This window comes from Ammospiza caudacuta, chromosome 3 (genome assembly GCF_027887145.1).
Source record: "Ammospiza caudacuta isolate bAmmCau1 chromosome 3, bAmmCau1.pri, whole genome shotgun sequence".
Taxonomy (NCBI): domain Eukaryota; kingdom Metazoa; phylum Chordata; class Aves; order Passeriformes; family Passerellidae; genus Ammospiza; species Ammospiza caudacuta.
Genome location: NC_080595.1, coordinates 80170465 through 80192103, shown reverse-complemented (window position 1 = coordinate 80192103; position 21639 = coordinate 80170465). Strand labels below are relative to the sequence as shown.

The 21639-nt window shown below is 39.0% G+C and overlaps 1 protein-coding gene across 1 annotated transcript in view; it reads right to left on the bottom strand.

The window, feature by feature from the left end:
- Window positions 1–1810: 1810 nt before the first annotated feature.
- Window positions 1811–21639, bottom strand: part of NBAS (NBAS subunit of NRZ tethering complex) — a 159298-nt gene continuing 139469 nt past the window's right edge. Inside the window, exons 50-52 of the mRNA XM_058800751.1 lie at window positions 16994–17138; window positions 10968–11096; window positions 1811–2570 (exon numbers count right to left, since the gene is read on the bottom strand). Coding sequence (XP_058656734.1) covers window positions 2295–2570; window positions 10968–11096; window positions 16994–17138 — 550 coding nt within the window. The 3' untranslated portion in view covers window positions 1811–2294. The remainder of the gene's footprint in view (window positions 2571–10967; window positions 11097–16993; window positions 17139–21639) is intronic.

Sequence of the window (21639 nt, the reverse complement as noted above, 5' to 3'; positions counted from 1 at the left end):
CCTGCCTTAAGCAGGAGGTTACAGTACATTACCCTAGAGATTGCTTCCAATATCCTCTGGATCTTATAACATACAATGTTTCTGTACATTATTACATCAAAATTAGAACACAGGATTAGGCAAAAGATTCACAGACTAATTTTAAGAGTGTCTGTAAACACAAAACATCAAACCCTTCAGGTAATGCAGTGTAATAAACAGTGCTGTTGTTAAAAAAACCTCTGAAAACAACAAAAAAAAATGTTCTGTCTTAATGAGACAGAAAGGCATTTAGAATCAGTCCCTGGTAAAATTAGAGAGCTTATTTTGTGAGATATTTGAGAACACCTGAAAGACAATGCAGTCACTGCTCACAGCCAGCATGGCTTCACGAAAGCAAAGTCCTGCTTATCCAACCAAATATCCTTTTAAGACAAAGTAACCCACCTTGAAAGGATGAGCATTGTAATTTTTTTGGATTTCAGTGAGGTTTTTGATACTCTCTCTCCTACAGGACATATCTCTACAAAATGTCCAGCACACAGCTGAATAAACACATAATGGGATGGGTGAGCAACTGGCTCATGGGTCAGTCACAAAGGGTGACAGTGAATGAGGTAACATCAGACTTGTCACCTGTCACTAGTTGGGTTCCACAGGGCTCCATCCTCAGCCCTGAGCTCTTCAACATCTTCATAAATGACCTGGATGAAGGACTGAAGGGATACTGAGCAAGTTCTCAGATGAGACAAAGCTGAGAGGAGCTGCTGACTCCCTTGAAGGCAGAGATTTTGACAAATCAAGAGGGACGGGCAATCAGCAACCATCTGATGTTCAGCAGAAAAATGGATGGATTCTGCACCTGGGATGGGGCAAACCTGGATGGACAGACAGACTGGGGCAATGAGAGGCTGGACAGCAGTGCCACAGAAAGGGACTGGGGATCCTGGTTGATGGCAAGTTCAGACTGAGCCAGCAGTGCCCTGGCAGCCAGGAAGGCCAAACCTGTCCTGGGGGCATCAGGGACAGCATGGCCAGCTGGGCAAGGGAGGGGATTGTCCTGCTCTGCTCTGCACTGGGGCAGCCTCACCTCCCGTGCTGGGGCAGCTCTGGGTGCTACAAGGTAAGAAGGGCATGAAACTATTGCAGAGTGTCCAAAGGAGGGAACAAAGATGGTGAAGGGCCCTGAGGGGAAGTTGTGTGAGGAGTGACTGAGGTCACTTGGTCTGTCCAGCCTGGAGGGGGCTGAGGGCAGAGCTCACTGCAGTTACAGCTTCCTTGGGAGGGGAGAGGAGGGGCAGGCTCTGATCTCTGCTCTGTGGTGACAGGGACAGGGCCTGAGGGAAAGGCCTGAAGCTGTGCCAGGGGAGGTTTAGGTCAAATATTAGGAAAAGGTTTATCACCCAGAGGGTGGTTGGGCACTGGAACAGCTCCCCAGGGAAGTGGCCACTGTAGCAACCTGACGGAGGCTCAAGGAGCATTTTGACTCGGCTCTCAGGCACATGGTCCTGTGCAGAGCCAGGAGTTGGACTCCAGGATGCTTGTGGGTCCCTTCCAACGCAGCATATTCTGTAATTCTGCAAATATACAGATTTATGCAATTTTTCATAACTCAGGAAAAATGTAACTAAATACTTTGAAAGTACATTCACAATGGTATCAACACATGTTCAGGATTTAAGATGGGGCTTCCGAAATGGTGGAGAAAAATATCTCTTAGACTTTACCTTGTCCTCATGAATAAAAATCAGTAAGGAGAGACAGGAATTTCAGAAAAGGGGCTGAAGAAAGAAAATATTTATGTGCCTGAAAGGCTGAAAGAGATAGCACATTAAATGCAAAATATTTTATTTATTGCAAACAAAAGCTGTGATAACAACATTGCACAATACAGAATTTTAAGGTTTTGAAATTCTCAAAAATCACTCTTGTGACTTTTTTTGCTCTATATATATCTTTATATTTTTACATTAGTTTTACATTATGACAAGAGTAAATTACTTACAGAAATTAAGACAAATTGTATATAGCCTGCCACCCCACTAATGTTTCATTTATATGTAACTGAGTAACCATTTATCTTTGATCTGAAAGGATGATCAGATTCATTGCTTTGCTAATCATACAACAGAATTATACAGTCTGCACCAATAATTTTTTAAACAATTAGAAGTATATGGGAATTTACTGTGTGCTGTGTGTTTTCTACAAAATGTAGGTAATAACTCACTTTGTTACTTTACTAGAGCAACAATTTCTCCCTTTTGTGTAAGATCTCCAGCAAATATGCAGACAAATGCATAAGTCCAACATTTTCAGATCCAGTGCTGAACAGCCTGAAGGGCAGTAGTGAAAGTCCTGAGTGCAGGATGGGTGCCTCGATGAGCCATGAGGAGAGACCCGGCCTCTGCACTGAACCCTGCTTCCTTAAGCTGCTGTGCAATTTCCTCCACATCCCAGCCCCCCTGCCCCTGGTTGGCCAGGACGTGGTCAATGAGGCGTGGGCAGAAGGCCGTGGACATGCACTTCACCACCAGCTTGGCGTTGAGGAGCAAGGAGAGTATTTCAGCATCACAAGTGGAATCATCAACCTGCAAAGAAAGAGAAATTCAAAGTAATTAACAATTAATTACCAGGTACAGCCATCAGCTAGGACATGTCATGATGGCTCTGACTGCACAGTGTGACCTTCAAAGTGAGAGGAGTATTCCTCACAGATTACCTACAGGGATACAGGCTTTGCATATGTCAGAATATGTAAAGGTATGTCTTTAACACTCTACCACATTAATATAAATATCTGACCTGCACAAAGTTAAGGAATAAGAATGCTTAACAGTCTGGGATTACACCACCAGCTTTATAGACTTTTCACAGGTTTTCAGTCCCAGTGCAGCACAGATCACACCATTTAGCTCTATATCAAGAATGACAATCTGAGGAAGGTCAGAGCAGAGTATATTAAATTTTGGTCTCTTTATATTAATATATTACATTACATTTCACATGTTAATATGACAGGCAACATTCACACGCTCAATCAGCACCCACAGCAAGGATGAGATTTTCAAAAGAATGTAACATATTGAAAGATGTGAAACAGAGCTGCTACCTCTGAGAGACATCCTGGATGCCACAAAAAAATGTGGTAACTTGATATATGAGAACACAATTCTCTCTTGAGAATCTTGTCTGTAGCTTTGCAAATAACATTACAGAATACTTTAAATTCTATTTCAGTTAATTTTGATATGTCCTTCCTGGTTTCTTTGAAATACAGCGCTGTGTTAATTTACCACTTAATGAAGCACAATTGAACAACTACATACAAACAAAAAAGGGGCCCCACCCAGAGGGGCCTTGACAAGCTTGAGAGGTGGCCCTGAGCAATCTTCATGAAATTGAACAAGTCCTAGTGCATGGACCTACATCTGGGCTGGTGCAATCCCAAGCACAAGCACAGGCTAGGCAGAGAATGGACTGTGTGCAGCCCTGAGGAGAAGCACCTAGGGATGCTGGTGGACAAGAATTCCAACATGAACCATCCATGTGCCCTCACATCCCAGAAAGCCAATCAATCATATCCTAAGCCGCATCCCAAGCAGTGTGGGCAGCAGGGCATGGGAGGGGATTCTGTCCCTTTGCCCTCCCAACCTGGAGTGCTGCACTCATCTCTGAGATCCCCTATATAAAGACATGGACATTTTGAAAAGAGTGCAGAGGAGGCCACCAGGATGGTCAGAGGGCTGGAGCACCTCTCCTATGAGGACAGAGCAAGATGCTAAGACTGGAGACATTAAGGCCCTGGAGATACCTCACAGCACCTTCCAGTACCTAAAAGGGGCTACAAGAGAGCTGGAGAGGGACTTTTTACAAGGGCAGGGGGTGACTGGACAAGGAGGAATGATGAAATTGTAAAAGAGCAGGTTTGGATTAGGTATTAGCAATAAATTCTTTATTGTGAGGGTGGTGAGGTACTAGCACAGATTGTCCAGAGAAGCTACAGGTGTCTCATTCCTGGGAGTGTTTCAAGGTCAGGTTGGACGGGGCTTTGAGCTACCTGGTCTAGTGGAAGGTGTCCCTGTTCATGGAAGAGATTGGAACAAGATGATCTCTAAGCTCCCTTCCAAGCCAAACCATTCTGTGATTCTGTGATAAAAACAGGACCAGAGGAGGGCTAGACAATAGTATTAAGTTACTTTATTGTAACTTAATAAGGTGCACTAGTTTTCAATTAGTGCACCTTATTAAGTTACAAATAAACTTATCAAATTATGGTACATTTACAAAACCACCTCCCAGTTTAAAAGCAAAAAGAAAATTGCCTGATTACTTTCTGCTTAATTTTCTATAAAAATTATGTGCTAACATCCATGATTGGTACCAGGGTATCAGCAAGTAATAAACATTCTATGATAAGTTATTTAGCACCCCTGAAGAGCAATTCAACTGCTACACAGGACATAACTACTGCACAAAGGGAGATTGGCAGTGACACTTCACAGTTGTAATCAAGCCATTTTTAAACTAATTAGCACAGAAGGTCCAGTTTACAAAACAGTTCTAAGAACTGCAGGGATGTTCAGCCTTCAGGCTCTCCAATCTTAGTCTTCAATTATTTAGTAACTGCCAAAAGTTAACGATGGAAATGTTTTCCTGTTGAAGACAGGCTGATCATTAAATAAAATGGGCCAACAAACATCTGAACATGAGCCAGTGTGCCCAGGTGGCCATGAAGGCCAGTGGCATCCTGGCCTGGATCAGCAATCGAGTGGCCAGCAGGACCAGGGCAGGGATGGTCCCCTGCACTTGGCACTGGTGAGGCCACACCGCAAATCCCGTGTCCAGTCCTGCACCTCGCACTTGCAAGAAAGACACTGAGGTGCTGGAGCACGTCCAGAGAAGGGCAATGGGCTGGGAAAGAGTCTGGAGACTTATGAGGAGCTGCTGAGGGATCTGGGAGTGCTTATCTTGGAGAAAAGGAGGCTCAGGGGAAATTTGAATTTCCCGTGAATTCAGGGGAATTATTGTTCTCTACAACTGCCTGAAAGGAAATTACAGTCAGATGGGGGTCAGCCTGTTCTCCTAATTAACATGTGACAGGACAGGAGGAAGCATCCTCAGGTCATGCCAGGGGAGGTTTACATTGGATATTAGCTAAACACAGTTGTCAAGCATTGGAACAGGTTGCCCAGGGAAGTGGTTGAGACTTGGTTTAGAGAGGACTTTGCAGTGCTGAGTTAACAGCTGGACATGGTGAGACTTCACAGGTATTTTCTAACCTAAACAATTCTGATTCCAAAATTTCTAGTGTTGGCATCTTGCAGCACACCATGGAGCACACTAAGCCATTATCCAAACAGCTGTCATCTCTTCTGAAATGGGGCTGAAGGGATATCCTCTCGCACCTTGAAGCTCTGTGTGGTCTATTCTTAACTTGTATGTAGAATGGGACTTTACACAGGGCTTCACTGTTTGATTTTATGAACATAAAATGCAAATAGGAATTACAGTAGTGAGATTAAGCAGATGCAAGGTTAAAATTAAATTTTTTTAGGCTACTATTCAGTTAAGAAAAACTGCTATAAATTAGTGTGATTTTATATACCACAAATGTACAAAATTGAGAGACAAATCTGAAAGAAGACTGTTCCTAGCACAGACCATTACACATCTGAGCTATGCTACAGGGATGAAGATACCCATGCAACCCACAAGCAGAGAAACCTGTCTGCACTCACAAAGAAATGAGATCAGTGTGGTTTCACACGTAACAACACAGCTCACAAAAAAGGCTCTTGGGTTGTGCCCCACAGCTCATCCTTAGGCCCAAACAGATCAGTAGGTTTAAACTGTTTAAGATTTCCCATTTTCTGACTTGCAAACTGTCTGAAGACCTGGTAAGGAAGAGGAAATTTTTGTAATTTAGTTATCTCCAGGCAACTGGATGGAGACACATGATGGCAACCAGACCCTGTGAATGCATTTTGTGCAGTTAAGGCCACTGCCTGTTCCACCATTCTTTGGGAAGTCATGTGGGGTCTGGCAGGTGTGGGAAGAACACAGAGACACCAAGGGTTAATGAGAATTGCATTTAAAAATAGGCAGCAAAGAAAGCTCAACTGACTAATTTACCAGTTTTACAGCTCCAGGTCATGCCAATTTTGGGGGTATCAATTGCACATATAAAAACATTTCTAGTCATTAGTTTAAATAAAGACAACAACTTACAGAGATTGTCAATGAATTGATACATGTTTACAAACCTTAAGTGAGACACCTTATACACTGAACAGCTCTGTTTAAATAGAACTGTAAGATTTTTTTTAATTAATGCATTGTAACTGTAGCTTAAGACTACATTTATTTAAAATTAATTTTAAATCAGAACAAGCATTAAAATAAAAAAAACCTACTAAAACAATATAAAAGGCAAACACAGAAAGCATATATTTTTAAAGAACTACACCACAGAGAGTACAGTAAGTTTTTTATGCAAGAAATTGCTCAGCAAAACTATGACTCTCCAAACTAAAAAAGAGACAGCTCCAAGGGCATAGGGCAGATAGCAACATCACCAAAATTATAAAGGGATTAATTAAAAACATTATCTTATTAAGACAGTAAAAAAATATAAAGTATCAAATTACCCTAGTGGGATCAGATTACAAGAAAATAAAAAAAAGGCTTTTTTCGCTCTTGAATTCTCTGTCAAATAATACTTGAAGATGTAAAAGCTCATCCAAATCTAGGAAAAAACTGCACAAAACCAAGAAAAGAAAACCACTGGCAATTACTTAGCAGATACATACAGCTGAAAATAACCAGAAGTTTGCAAAGTAGTATTTCAGAGAAAGAAATACTGTACATCTGCCCCATTCTTACTCCTCACTGGACTTGTAATTCTTCCATCTGTTCAAGCCAGGATGCTGTTCCAGATGGCATTTTGATCCTCAAAATGTTACATTTTAAAAAATATTAATGGAAATCAACCTCAAGAATTATTTTTGCTTGCCATACATACCAAATATTAGCCTACAGTAGACACAGACTCCTAAACACACTACATTTTCATTTTCAAAATCATTCTTTTGAGTCTGTAAGACAGTAAAACCCAGCAAGTAAAAAACAAGCACCTTACTATCCCAGTTTTAAAAAGCTGTTTTTTCTGGGCAGACAGCTCAGTCAAGATCTTACCAATGAATCACTTCTGATCTGCCTGCAGATGCAGAGCCCTTGCTATCCCAAGACTAACTAGTCTATAAAACTAAGAATATTGCTAATCCCAGAATCACTGTTCCAGTGATGTGGAATGCAGCTGACTGCAGTTTAAAGAGGTCTCAGAGGTGCAGGTTATCTTCTGCACAAATTAACACCCAGCCACTTTCCATATTGTGTGAATACACTATGACCCACGATAATGACAGAATCAGAGTGTATATGTAAGAGAAACATCATTATATGCCTATCTAGAACTCCATGCTAAGGGTGATAATTTTTTCATTACAGTAAAATCTGGGAGGTTTAAATGGGAGCAGCTTTCATTTTTCATATGCATCTCTCCTTCAGGAGAATTTGTCAGCGCAGATTTAGCATGGTGCCCACACACAATGTCCATGGTTACGAGTAAAAGATCTAATGGGGATAATTACATTAAGGAGAAGTGACTTTTTTCCCTTGGCTTTCCTATTTAGGTATTGGTTAATATCTGCTTCCAAGCACTGAGGTGTAGGCATTCAAGTGGTACCTCTGCCCTTATGAGAGCACTTGGAAGTACTGCATCCAGGTGTGGAGCCTCCAGCACAAGACATGGACTTGTTGGAATGGGTCCAGAGAAGGTGATGAAGACTGTTTTAGGACCACCTCTCCTATGAAGATTAGCTGACGGAGTTGGGGTTTTCAGCCTGGAGAAGAAAAGGCTCTGGGGAGACCATACAACAGCCTTTCAGTACAACAGAGCTGGAGAGGGATGTTTTACAAGAGCATGGAGTTGGTACTAGATAGAAATTCTTCACTGTGAGGGTGGAACAGGTTGCCCAGAAAAATTGTAGATGCCCCAGCCCTGAAAGTGTGCAAGGCCAGGATAGCTTTGAGCAGCCTGGTCTAGTGGAAGGTGTCCCTGCCCATGCAGGGTTTGGAACTAGATGATCCAATTCCCCATCAGCACTGTTTGCACAGGCATCCAGAGGCTCTGGCATTACTAACAAGCAAAGTTTCACCTATAATTCCTGCATCAGAAACCCCATAAGTTATCAAAGGGAAGGGCTTCTGATGACCTAACACCAGTAAAGAACTGAAACTGCAGTTTCCCAGAGTATTCCCTTCTCCAATATAATATGAGATGAAAATGCTTTTCTTTTTATTTGTTCCTGGAGTACAGATCTCTAAAACAAATAAATAAGGGGAAGAGAAACAAGTGACATAAAAAATCCTAGAAAAATAAACTGGAGAAAGATATTTTATCATAATCACCATTAGCTTATAATTTAACTATTTTTTAAAAGATTAAACCCCATAAAGTCAATAGCCATAAATGGCATACACTGGAGAACACTAGAAATTCCATTATTGCACACAAAATGTGTGATTGTTCATATTACATTTTTCAGTAAAACATGTTATGAAGGTAGATTCAGTACTTCATCACTGAAATTATAACATGCAAATAAAGCTGAGGTACTTTTTCAGACTAAAGCATTTTGCTTATTCCATTTTCTATTAAAGTATTGATTGAACAAGTATTGCACTGCTTATATTAGCCCCCACTTGTTAGCTGTTTTAACATGATAGGTACCAACAGGCAATAGAGTATTGACTTGCTCTCTCAGATGTATAAAAATCAGTTTTCATCTCTGAAAATGCACAGTGCACAGACAACACTGAAATCCCTCTCAAAAACAATCTGACTTTTAAGGGCTCTATTAGCAGCAATAAGATTATTTAGGCAAACTGGTTTTTTTAAATTACTCACACAGTACACAACATAGGGGAAGAACAGTTATTTCTGTTACTCAGAAAAAACAAGTGGCAGCTCGTTCAAAGATACACAATAAAAAGAGGGGTCTGCAATTTCAAAAAAGCTTACGCAAAAACTTGGTTGGTTTATTACAGGCAAAAGCTGCACAATTTCTAGTATCAGCACTTCAGCATCATCCTTAACTGTAAACATCCATAAAGCTGTCAGCAGCATACAACAAATGGCTAACTAATACATCCTATCAGCAAGCAAGTGCTGTATTTTTCTCACAGCCATGTTTGGGAGCTGTGTTAGCACTGGATTGGGGAATCAATAGCCATGATTCCCCTCTGCCAGAAGTTATTTGTCTGTTTCCTGTTTAATGTAAGCAGAAATGGCCTTCCTATGAAAAATTAATTTAGAATTTGACAAAAAGCATTAACTGCCTGAATATTGAATACTGTTTTTTAAAATGCAAAAAGTATGCATAGAAAATGATACTGAATAAACAACATTGGCATAGCTAAGTAATATATGCTCTTTCAGTACAACAGCAAACAATGTAATCATAAGAGATGCATACAAAACAAGGAGTAAGAGGTACTTTTTATACAATATAGGAACAGCTTTTACATTTAGCACAGCACTCTTCTGTACTAGCTGCTTTTCTAACTCTGTCACATTCCAGGTACTGGCTAAGCTCTATGCCTGGTGTAATAAAGTCAACATTTAAATCTTCATTGACTTAAAATAAAACATTAGACCAAAGCTAACTGCTTCAAAAATTCTAGGTTATTCAGCACTCTTGCAGAACTATATGCTCAAATTAATACTGAATTTAGAAGGAAAAACTAGAAACAACTTATCAAGCTGCCTCCTGTAAAAGAAAGCCAAAAAAACCCAAAATTATCTTGGGCATGCACAGGTATACAAAATGCTTTATACCAGCAAGAAGTTAATAAGGTTCCTGGCCCTAAAACTCCAATATAATGTAATCAGCTTAGAGTGTAGGAAAGCTGGAGCACACTAGAAAGAAATGGCCAGTTTCAAGAGCAATACAATTAGTAGCCATTCAGTAAGTGCTACTGCACAGCATTATGCTTTAAAAATAGTTAAATAAAATGTATTTGGACACTTACTCCTGCTGACAAGCTTCAGAATTAGTCAAAGAAGTCAATTTTAAAAGGCTAACAAGAACACAGATTAGAAAGTACATGCATATATTAGATTATCCGATTTGTGCTTGCTTTTCAATGAGATCATCTTGTTTAAAAGTTACCAAAAAGCCTTGTTTTGTAGAAATAAAATCTAAAATTGCAGGTGGTAAAAGAAAACAATCAATATACTATTGTTTTGGTGGTTAATATTTATGCAATTGTTTTGCAAAAAACATAGAAAATTTGTGGTTAGGAGACTAAATTTCAGCTTTTTGGGCATTCCTTCTTATTTGCTGAAAAGCAAATGTACAGGGAAAAGACATGTTATATGTAATGTTATATAGCAAGTGACATCTGCATTAATGTCTTCCAGTTCTTGCCCAAAGAAAAGGACAGTATTTAGATTTCTCCTCCAGAAACTCTGGCACCAAGTATGTTTAGAGTGGCAGGAAAGTCCCCGAACATCCCATCACATCAAAACCAGTGACATAACAGCTCTCCAAGTGTATATAAACACATGCCACATTTGTCAGAAACAAGCTGAGTCATACTATTATCACTTTAAAAACCCCAAAGTGAGGGAATATGAACACAGAGGTAACAACCTACTTCATGTATCACAATAGTTTCTGTTCCACCACACTGACATAAAACAGCACACACCAAGTATTCAAAGGAAGTGCTATGAGGTTTAATCACTCAAGTATGTATAAAAGCTCTTACCAGCCCTGTGTTACTGCTCACTGTGGACACAATAGCTGTGCAAAACCTTAACAATGGTTAAGTGTCTCAGCAGTCTCTGCTTACTACACCAGGATAAAAGAGCTAACTTATTACCTCAGCCTCTGAAAGGTGGCTCATTCAACTGTTCATACCTTAGCAACAGCTGTTATCTGCTCCAGTGCCACAGCATGAAGGTCTTGGTCTTTGCTTTCTACCAGCAGTTTCAGGGATGGCAGCAGGAGGGACTGGTTAAGCAGCAGCAAACATAATTCTTTTATACACTGAAATAAAAAGTAAATTCTCTCAGTGTGATCGCTGAAGTTACTAACATCATCATTCACAATGAAATTTATGAAAATTTTATGTCAAATACAAAATGAAAACCACACTTCCACAACAAATGAACTCCCTGTTGGAAACAAATCCTTGGAAACTAGAAAGAACAAATTTTAAAAATGTGGAATACGGGTTAAAGTGCAACATTTCTTAGATTAAGACAAGGCAGGTACTGAATCACCATTACAACCAGGAGTCTTACTGAAAAATAACAGCAGTCCCACAGCTCTCTGTGGGACTAACATATTTGTACTTAGTGAAATACTGCAAAACAGAGGAAGAAACGTTGACAGACACCTGTGACAATTCTGTAACTCAATTATGCAATCAAAAAAGTAGAATAAAGAGGAAATAACAGCACATACCAGAGCTGAATAATGTTTCTGTTGCAAAAAGTTTCAAAATTTTATACAATATTTTACACAATATAGGTTTAGGAAATTAAGTTTCTGCCATTGATCTGTTTTCCCATATTTGATAATACACCATAAATTTAGCATCACACAACTTCAAGATAAAACTGTCCAGAAAATACCTTCTAAAATAAGGTGTTTTATACCTTTATACATAAGGTATTTTTTATAGAACATCCCTCAACAAATCTACTGTGCACTTCTAAAACTTTACCTTGTCCCTTAGTTAAACAACCAAACAACATGTCCTACAGGCGAGCTGTTGTATTTTCCTCAGTATCGTAGTGATTCGTCCATTTATACGTCAGAAAGTATTTCAACCTACAAATTATATTATAAATCAAATTATAACTTTCCTTTTCCTTTTTGTCATTTCTGAGAATTTAGGTTGCTTGTCACAACCACTTCTGAACGAGGCCCATCAGAGAGGCCCATTTTCCAAGGCACTTTACGCTAGGGACACTGGATATTGTATGATAGTTACATTGAAAATGGTATCCATCTCTTAAGAGATGCTCTCTGTTTCACTCTAACAATTTGAGAGCAATTGTCAAAGGAGCTCATCAGCTAAATATTAAGCTAAGAGAATGCAAGTCATGTATTTTTTATGTCTTTTGAACTTTAATGATAACTGTAACAATTTAATGACCAAGATGATTCACACATTTAGTAGCATAGTTTCAGCAGCCGTGAGCCTAAAAGCCTAATTATTATTTGAAGATGAGGAGACATTAAATATTTCAAATATAATGTACTGCACAGATACATAGCTTTGCTTGGGACAGGAAGCTCTCTGGCTTTTCCAAATTTATACCTTCAAGAAAAACAGCCTAGAAGGATATATTCCATCACAGTAAACTCTGAGTCACTAAGGCAAGCCTTGTTCTCTTATTCAGACTTGTTCCTTTAAACTCATATTCAGTACTGCTACTGATTGTTGATGCTTTAAATCACACAATATACCGAGTTGGAAGGGACCCACAAGCATCATCAAAGTCCAGCTCCTGGCCCTGCACAGGACCATCCCCCAGAGTCACAGCACATGCCTGAGAGCAGTGTCCAAATGCTTCATAAACTCTGTCAATCTTGGTGCTGTCACACTTCCCTGGGGAGCCTGTTCCAGTGCCCAGCATCCCTGGGGAAAGGACCTTTTCCTAATATCCAACCTAAATCCTGTGACAAAACTTCAGGCCATTTCCTCAGGTCCTGTCCCTGTCACCACAGAGCAGAGATCAGAGCCTGCCCCTCCTCTCCCCTCCCAAGGAAGCTGTAACTGCAGTGAGCTCTGCCCTCAGCCCCCTCCAGGCTGGACAGACCAAGTGACCTCAGCCACTCCTCACACAACTTCCCCTCAGGGCCCTTCACCATCTTTGTTCCCTCCTTTGGACACTCTGCAATAGTTTCATGCCCTTCTTACCTTGTAGCACCCAGAGCTGCCCCAGCACAGGAGGTGAGGCTGCCCCAGTGCAGAGCAGAGCAGGACAATCCCCTCCCGTGCCCAGCTGGCCATGCTGTCCCTGATGCCCCCAGGACAGGTTTGGCCTTCCTGGCTGCCAGGGCACTGCTGGCTCAGTCTGAACTTGCCACCAGGATCCCCAGTCCCTTTCTGTGGCACTGCTGTCCAGCCTCTCATTGCCCCAGTCTGTCTGTCCATCCAGGCTTGCCCCATCCCAGGTGCAGAATCCAGCACTTCCTCTTGTTAAACCCCACACAGTTGGTGATTGCCCATCCTTGTGATTTGTCCAGGTCTCTCTGCAGGGCCTCTCTGTCCTTGAGGAAGTCAACAGCTCCTCCCAATTTAGTGGAATGGGCATGATTGTTGTGAATGATATGATGTGGATCAAGGAATAAGAAGACTAAATAAATGCTTTGTCTGAGCATTCACATGCTTATTAAACTCATGGTAATTTCATATTCCACTGGATTGCTTCCGAGCTGCATACCTGCCATTCTAGCAAACTTACTGAATGAAAAGTCACGGAGTCACTCTACACGTCTTTTCTTGAAAATGTATTCACACCAATATTCAGAAAAATAAATTCTGAGAGCCATAAAATACATCTGAGCAAAACAGCAATTTTATCATGCTTGGAAACACTTCCCTCTCAAAACCAGCTGGACAAGTAGAATAACTTTCTGCCTGATGGTAGCATGTCTAGCAGACATACTCAGTCTTAACTACCATACCCAAGTACAGAAGAAGTCATAATCTCTTCTGAAGAAGAAAGACACATTCCAACAACTGCATTTCTTTTTCCACAGGAAGGGACTGGACAGCTTGCCAGCCATGGAAGACTGTCCAAATAGTACAAGTATCAACTTGTATCACTGCCACTAATGACTACAGGGCTGCTCTGGACAGGAATTGAAAACCCAAGCCCAGGAAAGAAGGCGTCACCCCCAGCACTTCTCAGAGCAACATAAGTGGGTTTCTGTTGTGCAGTGAGCAGTTGAAAGCATTCAAATATCTGCTGCCCGCCATGAGAGGCACTGCTTAGAGGGGGTTTGATGTTATCTGTGAAAAGGCCAAGGGAAGCCCAATTCAAAATCTGAATTACCATTATTTAGCTGAAACTTTTGTATGACAACTTTTGTCTTCTCTCTAGTTATGCAGCTATCAGTGGCTCACTGTGACATCAGCAAGGCAAATAACCCATATGTCATAGGAGTCTGTTTTGGGTCCAGTATTATTCAGTATTTTCATGGATGGCCTGAAGGGCCAGATGATGAGTACAAACAGCATTATGTCTGGAGAGGCTAAAAACAGACTGAAAAACACCATTTAAATTCAACATTATCTGAAGAAAATTAGCAGACACAACAGTGTATGGACAAAATCACACAATCTAAAATCATATATAAATCCCAACAAAAACTAGCTACAAAAATTAGAAAAAAAGGAGACCAACTGTCTGCTGTATTATTACAGGAGATAAGTATCTCAGCCTCTAGGACCTCAGGGTGATTACAGATAAGGGACTAGATGCATTCTCCCATGTTAACTGACACATGACCCATAGGCTGAGAGAAGAACATGAGATATTCAGAGGAGTCACATTTTTAACAATTACGGGGTGGAGAATGATTTATCCCTTTCTAAAGAGATTAATCAGACAGTGCAGATATTGGACAGTCCAAGCATGTGTCTTCCAGGCAAATAAAACAATGCTTTCTTCCACTAAAAGGAATGCAGGTATCTATCCATTGAATACTGCAAATTAAAATCCTAAACAAATAACCCCACAAAACACCATCCCACAAAGCAAACACAGAACAATTAAAGCTATATAGCTATCCAAAAGACATTTAAAAAGTACTTGGCTTAAAAAGCTAGATAGATAGTAGGAATGGAATGAGTGGAATGAAAAAAAGAGTTAAATCCTTCATGACTATATCCAAAAATGTTTGTTCTGACTTCTAGACCACAAGAATTGAAGTTATATGTGTTTTCCATTACAATCTTTGGCAAGGTTGTAATGGGGGAGAACTTGAATGGCAAATGTTTTTCAAGATAATTAACTGGTTTCAGTTTTTAGAATTCTATCATTCCAGATTTGTCATCTTACTCAGTCTATATACTGAAATGTCAAATCATCTAAACAGGTTAATTGTCAGTGATCACATTTCCACCTTATTCATCGACAGAGCTGCAAATCTTTGAGCACCTAAGTACTGTTGACATACATACAAATAAATTACTAAAATTCATACATGCCATTCCTCCTCTTCCCAAGCAGTGACTTACAGGAATACAGCCTGTGTTTGTAGGTAACTGTACAGCTACACATTTTAGTGCAACTTCTTGTCACTGCATAGCATTCTAGCCATAAAAAGGTATTTTACATCAGTAAGGCTGTTTAAACCTTGATGATTGGAATAACTTCTTATCTGTACCTGTAAAGCCATACCTACATGGTGAGCTCTTTCAACATCCTGTAATATAAAAAAAAAAAAAAAAAAAAAAACAAAAAACAAAGCAAGGCATTTCCAACCAAAGCTGTATATCAATACCAAAACTCTGTTTAAACAGTGACTTGCCATGGAGATCATGGAGAAGTTTACTCAACTAAGAGAAATGCAAACCATGACCCTCCTTGAGCAGAACTCCTGGTGAACTGACTGCTGTATGACAGTGACACTCACGGGGATTTTTCTCCCTCAGTCCCTGAGGTGAGGCAGAACATTCTACTTCAACAAAATTCAGCTACTCCCATGCAGACTAAGATTATGAGTTTACAAGCTATAATGTATCATTTCAGCACCTTACAAAGAAAAGTTACATATAATTATACCAGTCCCAGGGACCTGCCTTCTAGCAAAGAGTTTTGGTGGGATTAGTAAATGTACTTATTATTTCAGTTTACTGCCACCTTCTGGAATCACATTTTACAAAGATTTCAGAACTTGACTCAGATGAGTGTGTTGGATTAGGAAAAAATACAAACAACAAACAAAAACCCACACACCCACCTGTCTGTATTTTAAACAGAATGTGTTGTTTTTATTCTGCTTCTCTTTCTAACATCAGCTGTTTTCTATTACAGACAGTGACTGCATAAAGATAATTATACGAGATTAATCAGCCTACTAAAAATATGCATGACTACTCTGAAATTGTGTGAAGTTTATTAAGAACTTCTCCAGTCTGTCTTCATTAATATACAGTGTTTACATACAAAACACTTCCAATAATTTTATACTGAGGAGATGTTTGTATTGAAGTATACATACATACTTAGGGAAGACAAGTTAGAATATCATAGTTACTACTTAGCAATTACTTGTATTTTTTTTTTCAATCGCCATGTTTTTCAGGGGTTCCTCACTAAATCTTTAAGGATTTATTGGTAAGAGAATTACTGAAAATTCAAGTAACAATCTTTGCAACACTGATTTAAATGATAATAGATTATTAAAGCCTTTCTACAAATACATTACAGAATAATTTATACTGAAACAGACTTATAAAGATCAGCTAATCCAACCAGCCTCCAACTTGAAGCAAGTCCAACAAAATCAAACTGCCTGTGATCCACTCAAGACCTAAATACCTACAAAGGTAGATTCTCCCTGTCTCTTCTAGGCATCCACCCTAGATAGATCCATTCTAATATTTCACTACTTTAAAGATGAAAAATGTTGTCCTTGGGTGCAATGAGAGTTTTTGATGATGTAACATGTCTCTATTGCCTCTTGTCCCATAACTGAGCATGTCTGAAAAGAGACTCGCTAATTCCTCTCCTTGTTTCCTCATTTGACTACTTAAACACTTGATCTCCCACAGTCAACTCTTCTCAAGACAGACTGAATCCAGTTCTCAGCCTTGCTGTTAGCTCTCCATTGGACTTCATCCACTACAGCAACATCTCACCCGTGGCTGGGACCTTGAAACAGGACTCATAAACATGACACCCAAAGTTAAAACCTACCTTGACAGGGAGCATGTGCTTTGTTTCATACAAAGAACGGCAAATTTTCAGAATTTCATTTCCTGTCTTCTCCTTTTCCTCAGGTGGGCACTTCTGCAGCATAAAAGTCCCCAGTTTCACCCATGGATTATCATCTGTGCATGATCTGACCAGTAAAAAAAGAGATGCATATAAAATATAAATATACATATAGCATTTTCTGTAGGTTGCTTCTCATGTGACTTAAAAGCACAACTTCATGAAAGAAACATTAAAGTTTTGAGACAAGTCACGGTCCATAATGCCATCACTCTTTCAATACAACAAAGAAATTTAAATTACATGGAATTATGACATGCTTATTGCAAACCCTAAGGAATTAGACACCAGATAAAGACTGATCACACCAGCTAATTTCCCAAGCAGAGTGGTATCAAGAGAGGGGTGACAGGAATCCAGCATTCCTAATTTTGTTTGCTTTGATCACATTTTAACAGCTTCTGTTTCTCAAGTATCTGTCTCTTGCTTTTGAGAGGAAACTATATAGGCAGATTCACATTTTAATTTTCAGGTCGAATGAGTATAGACAAAAATAAACTTTTCTCCACAGCCCATCCAAAAAGGGTAAGGAAGTGAAGTTACTTGCATCTGAACTCTGCTAGTAGATATCAATACAGTTACATTTGTTTTACATATCTAAAATGTTCTTTTAATTCCTCACAGAACCTCATGCTATGTCACCATTACAGAATCAGACATAAACAGATGGCAGACAGTAGATACAAGTAAATTTCATCATGCAGGATAGCAAACACAGTGTTTACTGTGAAGTTTTTTCCTGTTGCTGCGACATTTTTACATTTTTTCACCTATAGTCATTATTTGGTAGATCATGGAGATATTTTGGATACTTTTGTTAGGAACAGGTGTACTGGCTAGGAGTGGATGTAGTGACAGAAATGGGTAACAGACCACTTTTAACTGATAGCACAAAGCACAACACTGGAACACACCTACACTGCCATTTTTCTAATGTAAATTAAGTTGATGCATTTCAATTCCCACCTACAGTGGGCTAAAAGCATGCACAGTTACAGCTTACATAATGATTTTATTAAGCCACAATAACACAAACTCTATGTTCATCTGTGCATAAACTTAAGAAGGCACAAGAGCTATTTTAAAAATCACCCCATCAATTTCTCTGGTCAGTAATCAGCATCCCAAAGACATGGTAAACTTTCCACTTTAACTTAAAAGAAAAAAAAAGAAGAACAAAAAAACCAACTCACAGCAGGACCAAAAGTGGCAATTTAGTATTATAATTTAGTGAAAATTAAGATACTCATTTAGTACATGTGACAAGAAGCAGTAAAGTGCTGTCAAAGTGCTGCTTTTCCAAGTTATTATTTTGCAGCAATTGTTAAAGCAACACATTAATATAATTGTAAATGGAGTCTGTTAAGAGAGTCTGTTTGGATTGACATACCAAGTGTGTCTGCCTGACAGCTCTGGAGGGGACAACCACAGATATCTACTGTTTCATACATAAAAGCTCTCTCCTGCTCATCGTCCACTTCCAAAAGTACACACTGTAAACAAGTAAAGGCAGCCCCAAAAGCAGCTGTCATTACAGCCCAACACGAAAACCAGACAGAGAAGCTAGGAGTGGGAAACTCTGAATGCAAATTAAATAGAAGTCATTGTCTTTCTTCCTTCTGACAACTTAATTGAGCCTTTCCATCAGTCACAGTCACTGAGCACAGAGCTGCCAGAAGTCTGGCTGGGAACAGCAGAGCTCCTCCTCTCTGCTCCTTTCAATGTGATGGGTCGAACCCCAAGATGCCAGATTATTCAGCAAACACAACATGAGGCACTGAATCTGTGAATCCCCAGTCATGGCAGAAGAAGGAAAAAATCCCTGAAACTCCATCTTTGCCACTGGTTAAAGGGATAGCTCCTGCTCTGTGATCCATTTCTCGCTTGGAGGCTCAGAGTCAAAATCAATTTCCATTTCTACAGCTGCTGCCCCCAGAGCACATTAAGAAAATCTCTAGGAATTTTCCATCAGAAGAAGGAAACAAAAAATCACACTACAAAACACAAAAATAAATGGAAATATGCAAGGCCACAAAGGCCTGCCATATGCAAATTTATTTAAGTATCAGATTATATAGTTTACATACATAAAGCTTTATTCATCACAATTCCTTATAACTCCTGTGCTCTATTAACAACTATCTGCTATCTCTAATTAAAACCAAAATTAAGTTACCAAAATCTGATACCAATAGGAAAAATTCAGTTTTCTTCTCTCCTGAATTTTACTTTAGTAACTGTAATTGTAAAAAAATTATTTCTCATCATGAAAAATGCAATTACTTCAAAACCACAGCAGAAACACCTTACATTTTTCTCCCAACGCCAAAAGAGGAAAAACCAGGATTAAGACTAAAAAAGCGAACTAAAGTACTGAGTCTCTAACACTGGGGTTATTTCAGTTCCAAAACACCTTATCAATATTTATAATAAATATAAAAAATGCCTTTTGAATGTAGGCAGCAAGTTCCAAAGGACTGCGGAGCTTCAGGTACTGTCAATGATTTTTTTTTAAGAAACACCTTTATGAAATGTTTAAAATGACACCTGACTAGGAGCCATCTGGGTGGAGAAGCATGCATGCATAACAAGGGAATGAAAATAAAATTTTAAGAAGTGTACAGCTTTGAATGCTGACTGAAACAACCAAACTACCTCTCTGTTTTCTCACAGTAAACACAGCATATTATGACAAGAAGAGAATCATACTTGTGATAATAAGTATTATTTTACCTGGAGTGTTTCAGAAAACAAGAACTCAAAAAACCATTACGTATGGACTTACTAACACAGAGGTTACAAAAATTAAAAGCCTACCAAAAACTCCCTCAAATCTTAGTTCTTTTATTTCTCCTTCCTTTTAAACTTTTTACAGAATGTAAATTGTGTTTTCCAGCTTTATATTCAATTCTAAGTATTAGGTATTTACTGCTAGGTTGAAAACCTAAATTCCAAGTATTCACATGACTCACACTTAAATTCCCCAGTTCCTGTAAGGATTGTTACATTGGCTGGAAACAATAAGCAATAATGACCCTCCTTCTGAAGGAGAGGAGGAAAAAAAGAGTAAAGAGTAAACAAACATGTTATTACATATAGTTTTAACTTCTTGGTGCTTTCCTCTTTGCCTCTTTGCTCATAAATTTGTTAATACAACTTGCTTTAAAATGAAATGGCTGAAACTACCACTAAGAAAACAGTTCCTGTTCTTTACGCCCAATCATCCTAAAGATCGGCTGTTCAGGAACACATGCACACATACATGCATAAACCCCTAGGCTGCTAAGCAAAGCTGAATGCTGCTAACGTGGAATTATGGAACGGAGAGAAGAGGGAAGAACTGTGACTGTGTAATTGCCTAGGAGCCATAACAACTACTCTGGACTCTAAAAGAGTTATGATACAGGTGACCTAGGTATTTGCAGAAATTTTCACTTCTAAGATTGATGAAGTGGAAGAGGTATCCCCCACTCTGAAATCTGATCCACAGTTAGTTGTGACTACACCTTTTTTCTTTCTTTCTTTCTTTCTTTCTGGTCTTCATTGTAGGAAGGATGAAGTCAGACTGAAGGATCGTAACACCAAGAGGTAGATATAATAAGGTAGATATAATAATGTATTTTTTTTAATGTACTCTGTAACAGAACGGTAGACAAGAACTGCCCATATACAAGAAGGGCTCTCCTTTCACAAACTCTTTCGTCTTTCTGTTCAGCACAAAGAAAACAGATTTTGCTAATTGCAGCAGTATTTCACTTGACCTTTCGTTCTTTAAGTTTTAGATTTTGGTTAAAGGTAGTGTGTAGATTATAAAAAATTTGACAGTTCCCACACACTGAGGCATCCAATTTTCAATTACAATCAAAACTGAAACTTAAAATGGAAGTTGAAATATGAATTTGTGACAGATCCCACAGCAGTCCTTGTAATTCCTAATGTACTGAAAACAATTTTTGGCTTGTAAAACTGTCACTAAAGAATTCAGGTTATTGCTTATCCAGAAATTCCAAACAAAGTGCAAGCTTGAATGTGAAAAACTTTTACAGATTACCTTGTAACCCACCAGTTCTCTACACGAACATAAGATAGTTACTTTTCAGAAAAAGATAAGCCTTAACTTTCCTGAAAAATCAATGTACATAAACACTTTGTGTGTGAATGTAGTCCCCAAGTTAAGATAGGTTGTAATCAATACCCCTAAGTAATCCAACATAAATACCACTTAAATAACTCTAACCTAACTACTGTCAGACATGGCTAGCCAAAATATTTATTAATATTACTGCTCTCTGAAAGATACATGATCCTTGCCTCTCCACACGAGTTTATTTGAATACTTGTATCTTGGAAGTGATTAGTTAAAAAAATAGTTTAAAAATTTAGCTGCTGTATTCTATACTTTCAAATCTATTTAGAAAGTCACAGAAAAAAACCCAAAGAACTGATAAAACATTTTATTGCCTATAGTCTGGATGTTCCAAATTACTTCTTCCAGTTAATATCCACTTTATGAGTGCAATTCTGAAGTCTTATAATTGTTTTAATCTTAAATTGGTTTAGATGCTTTA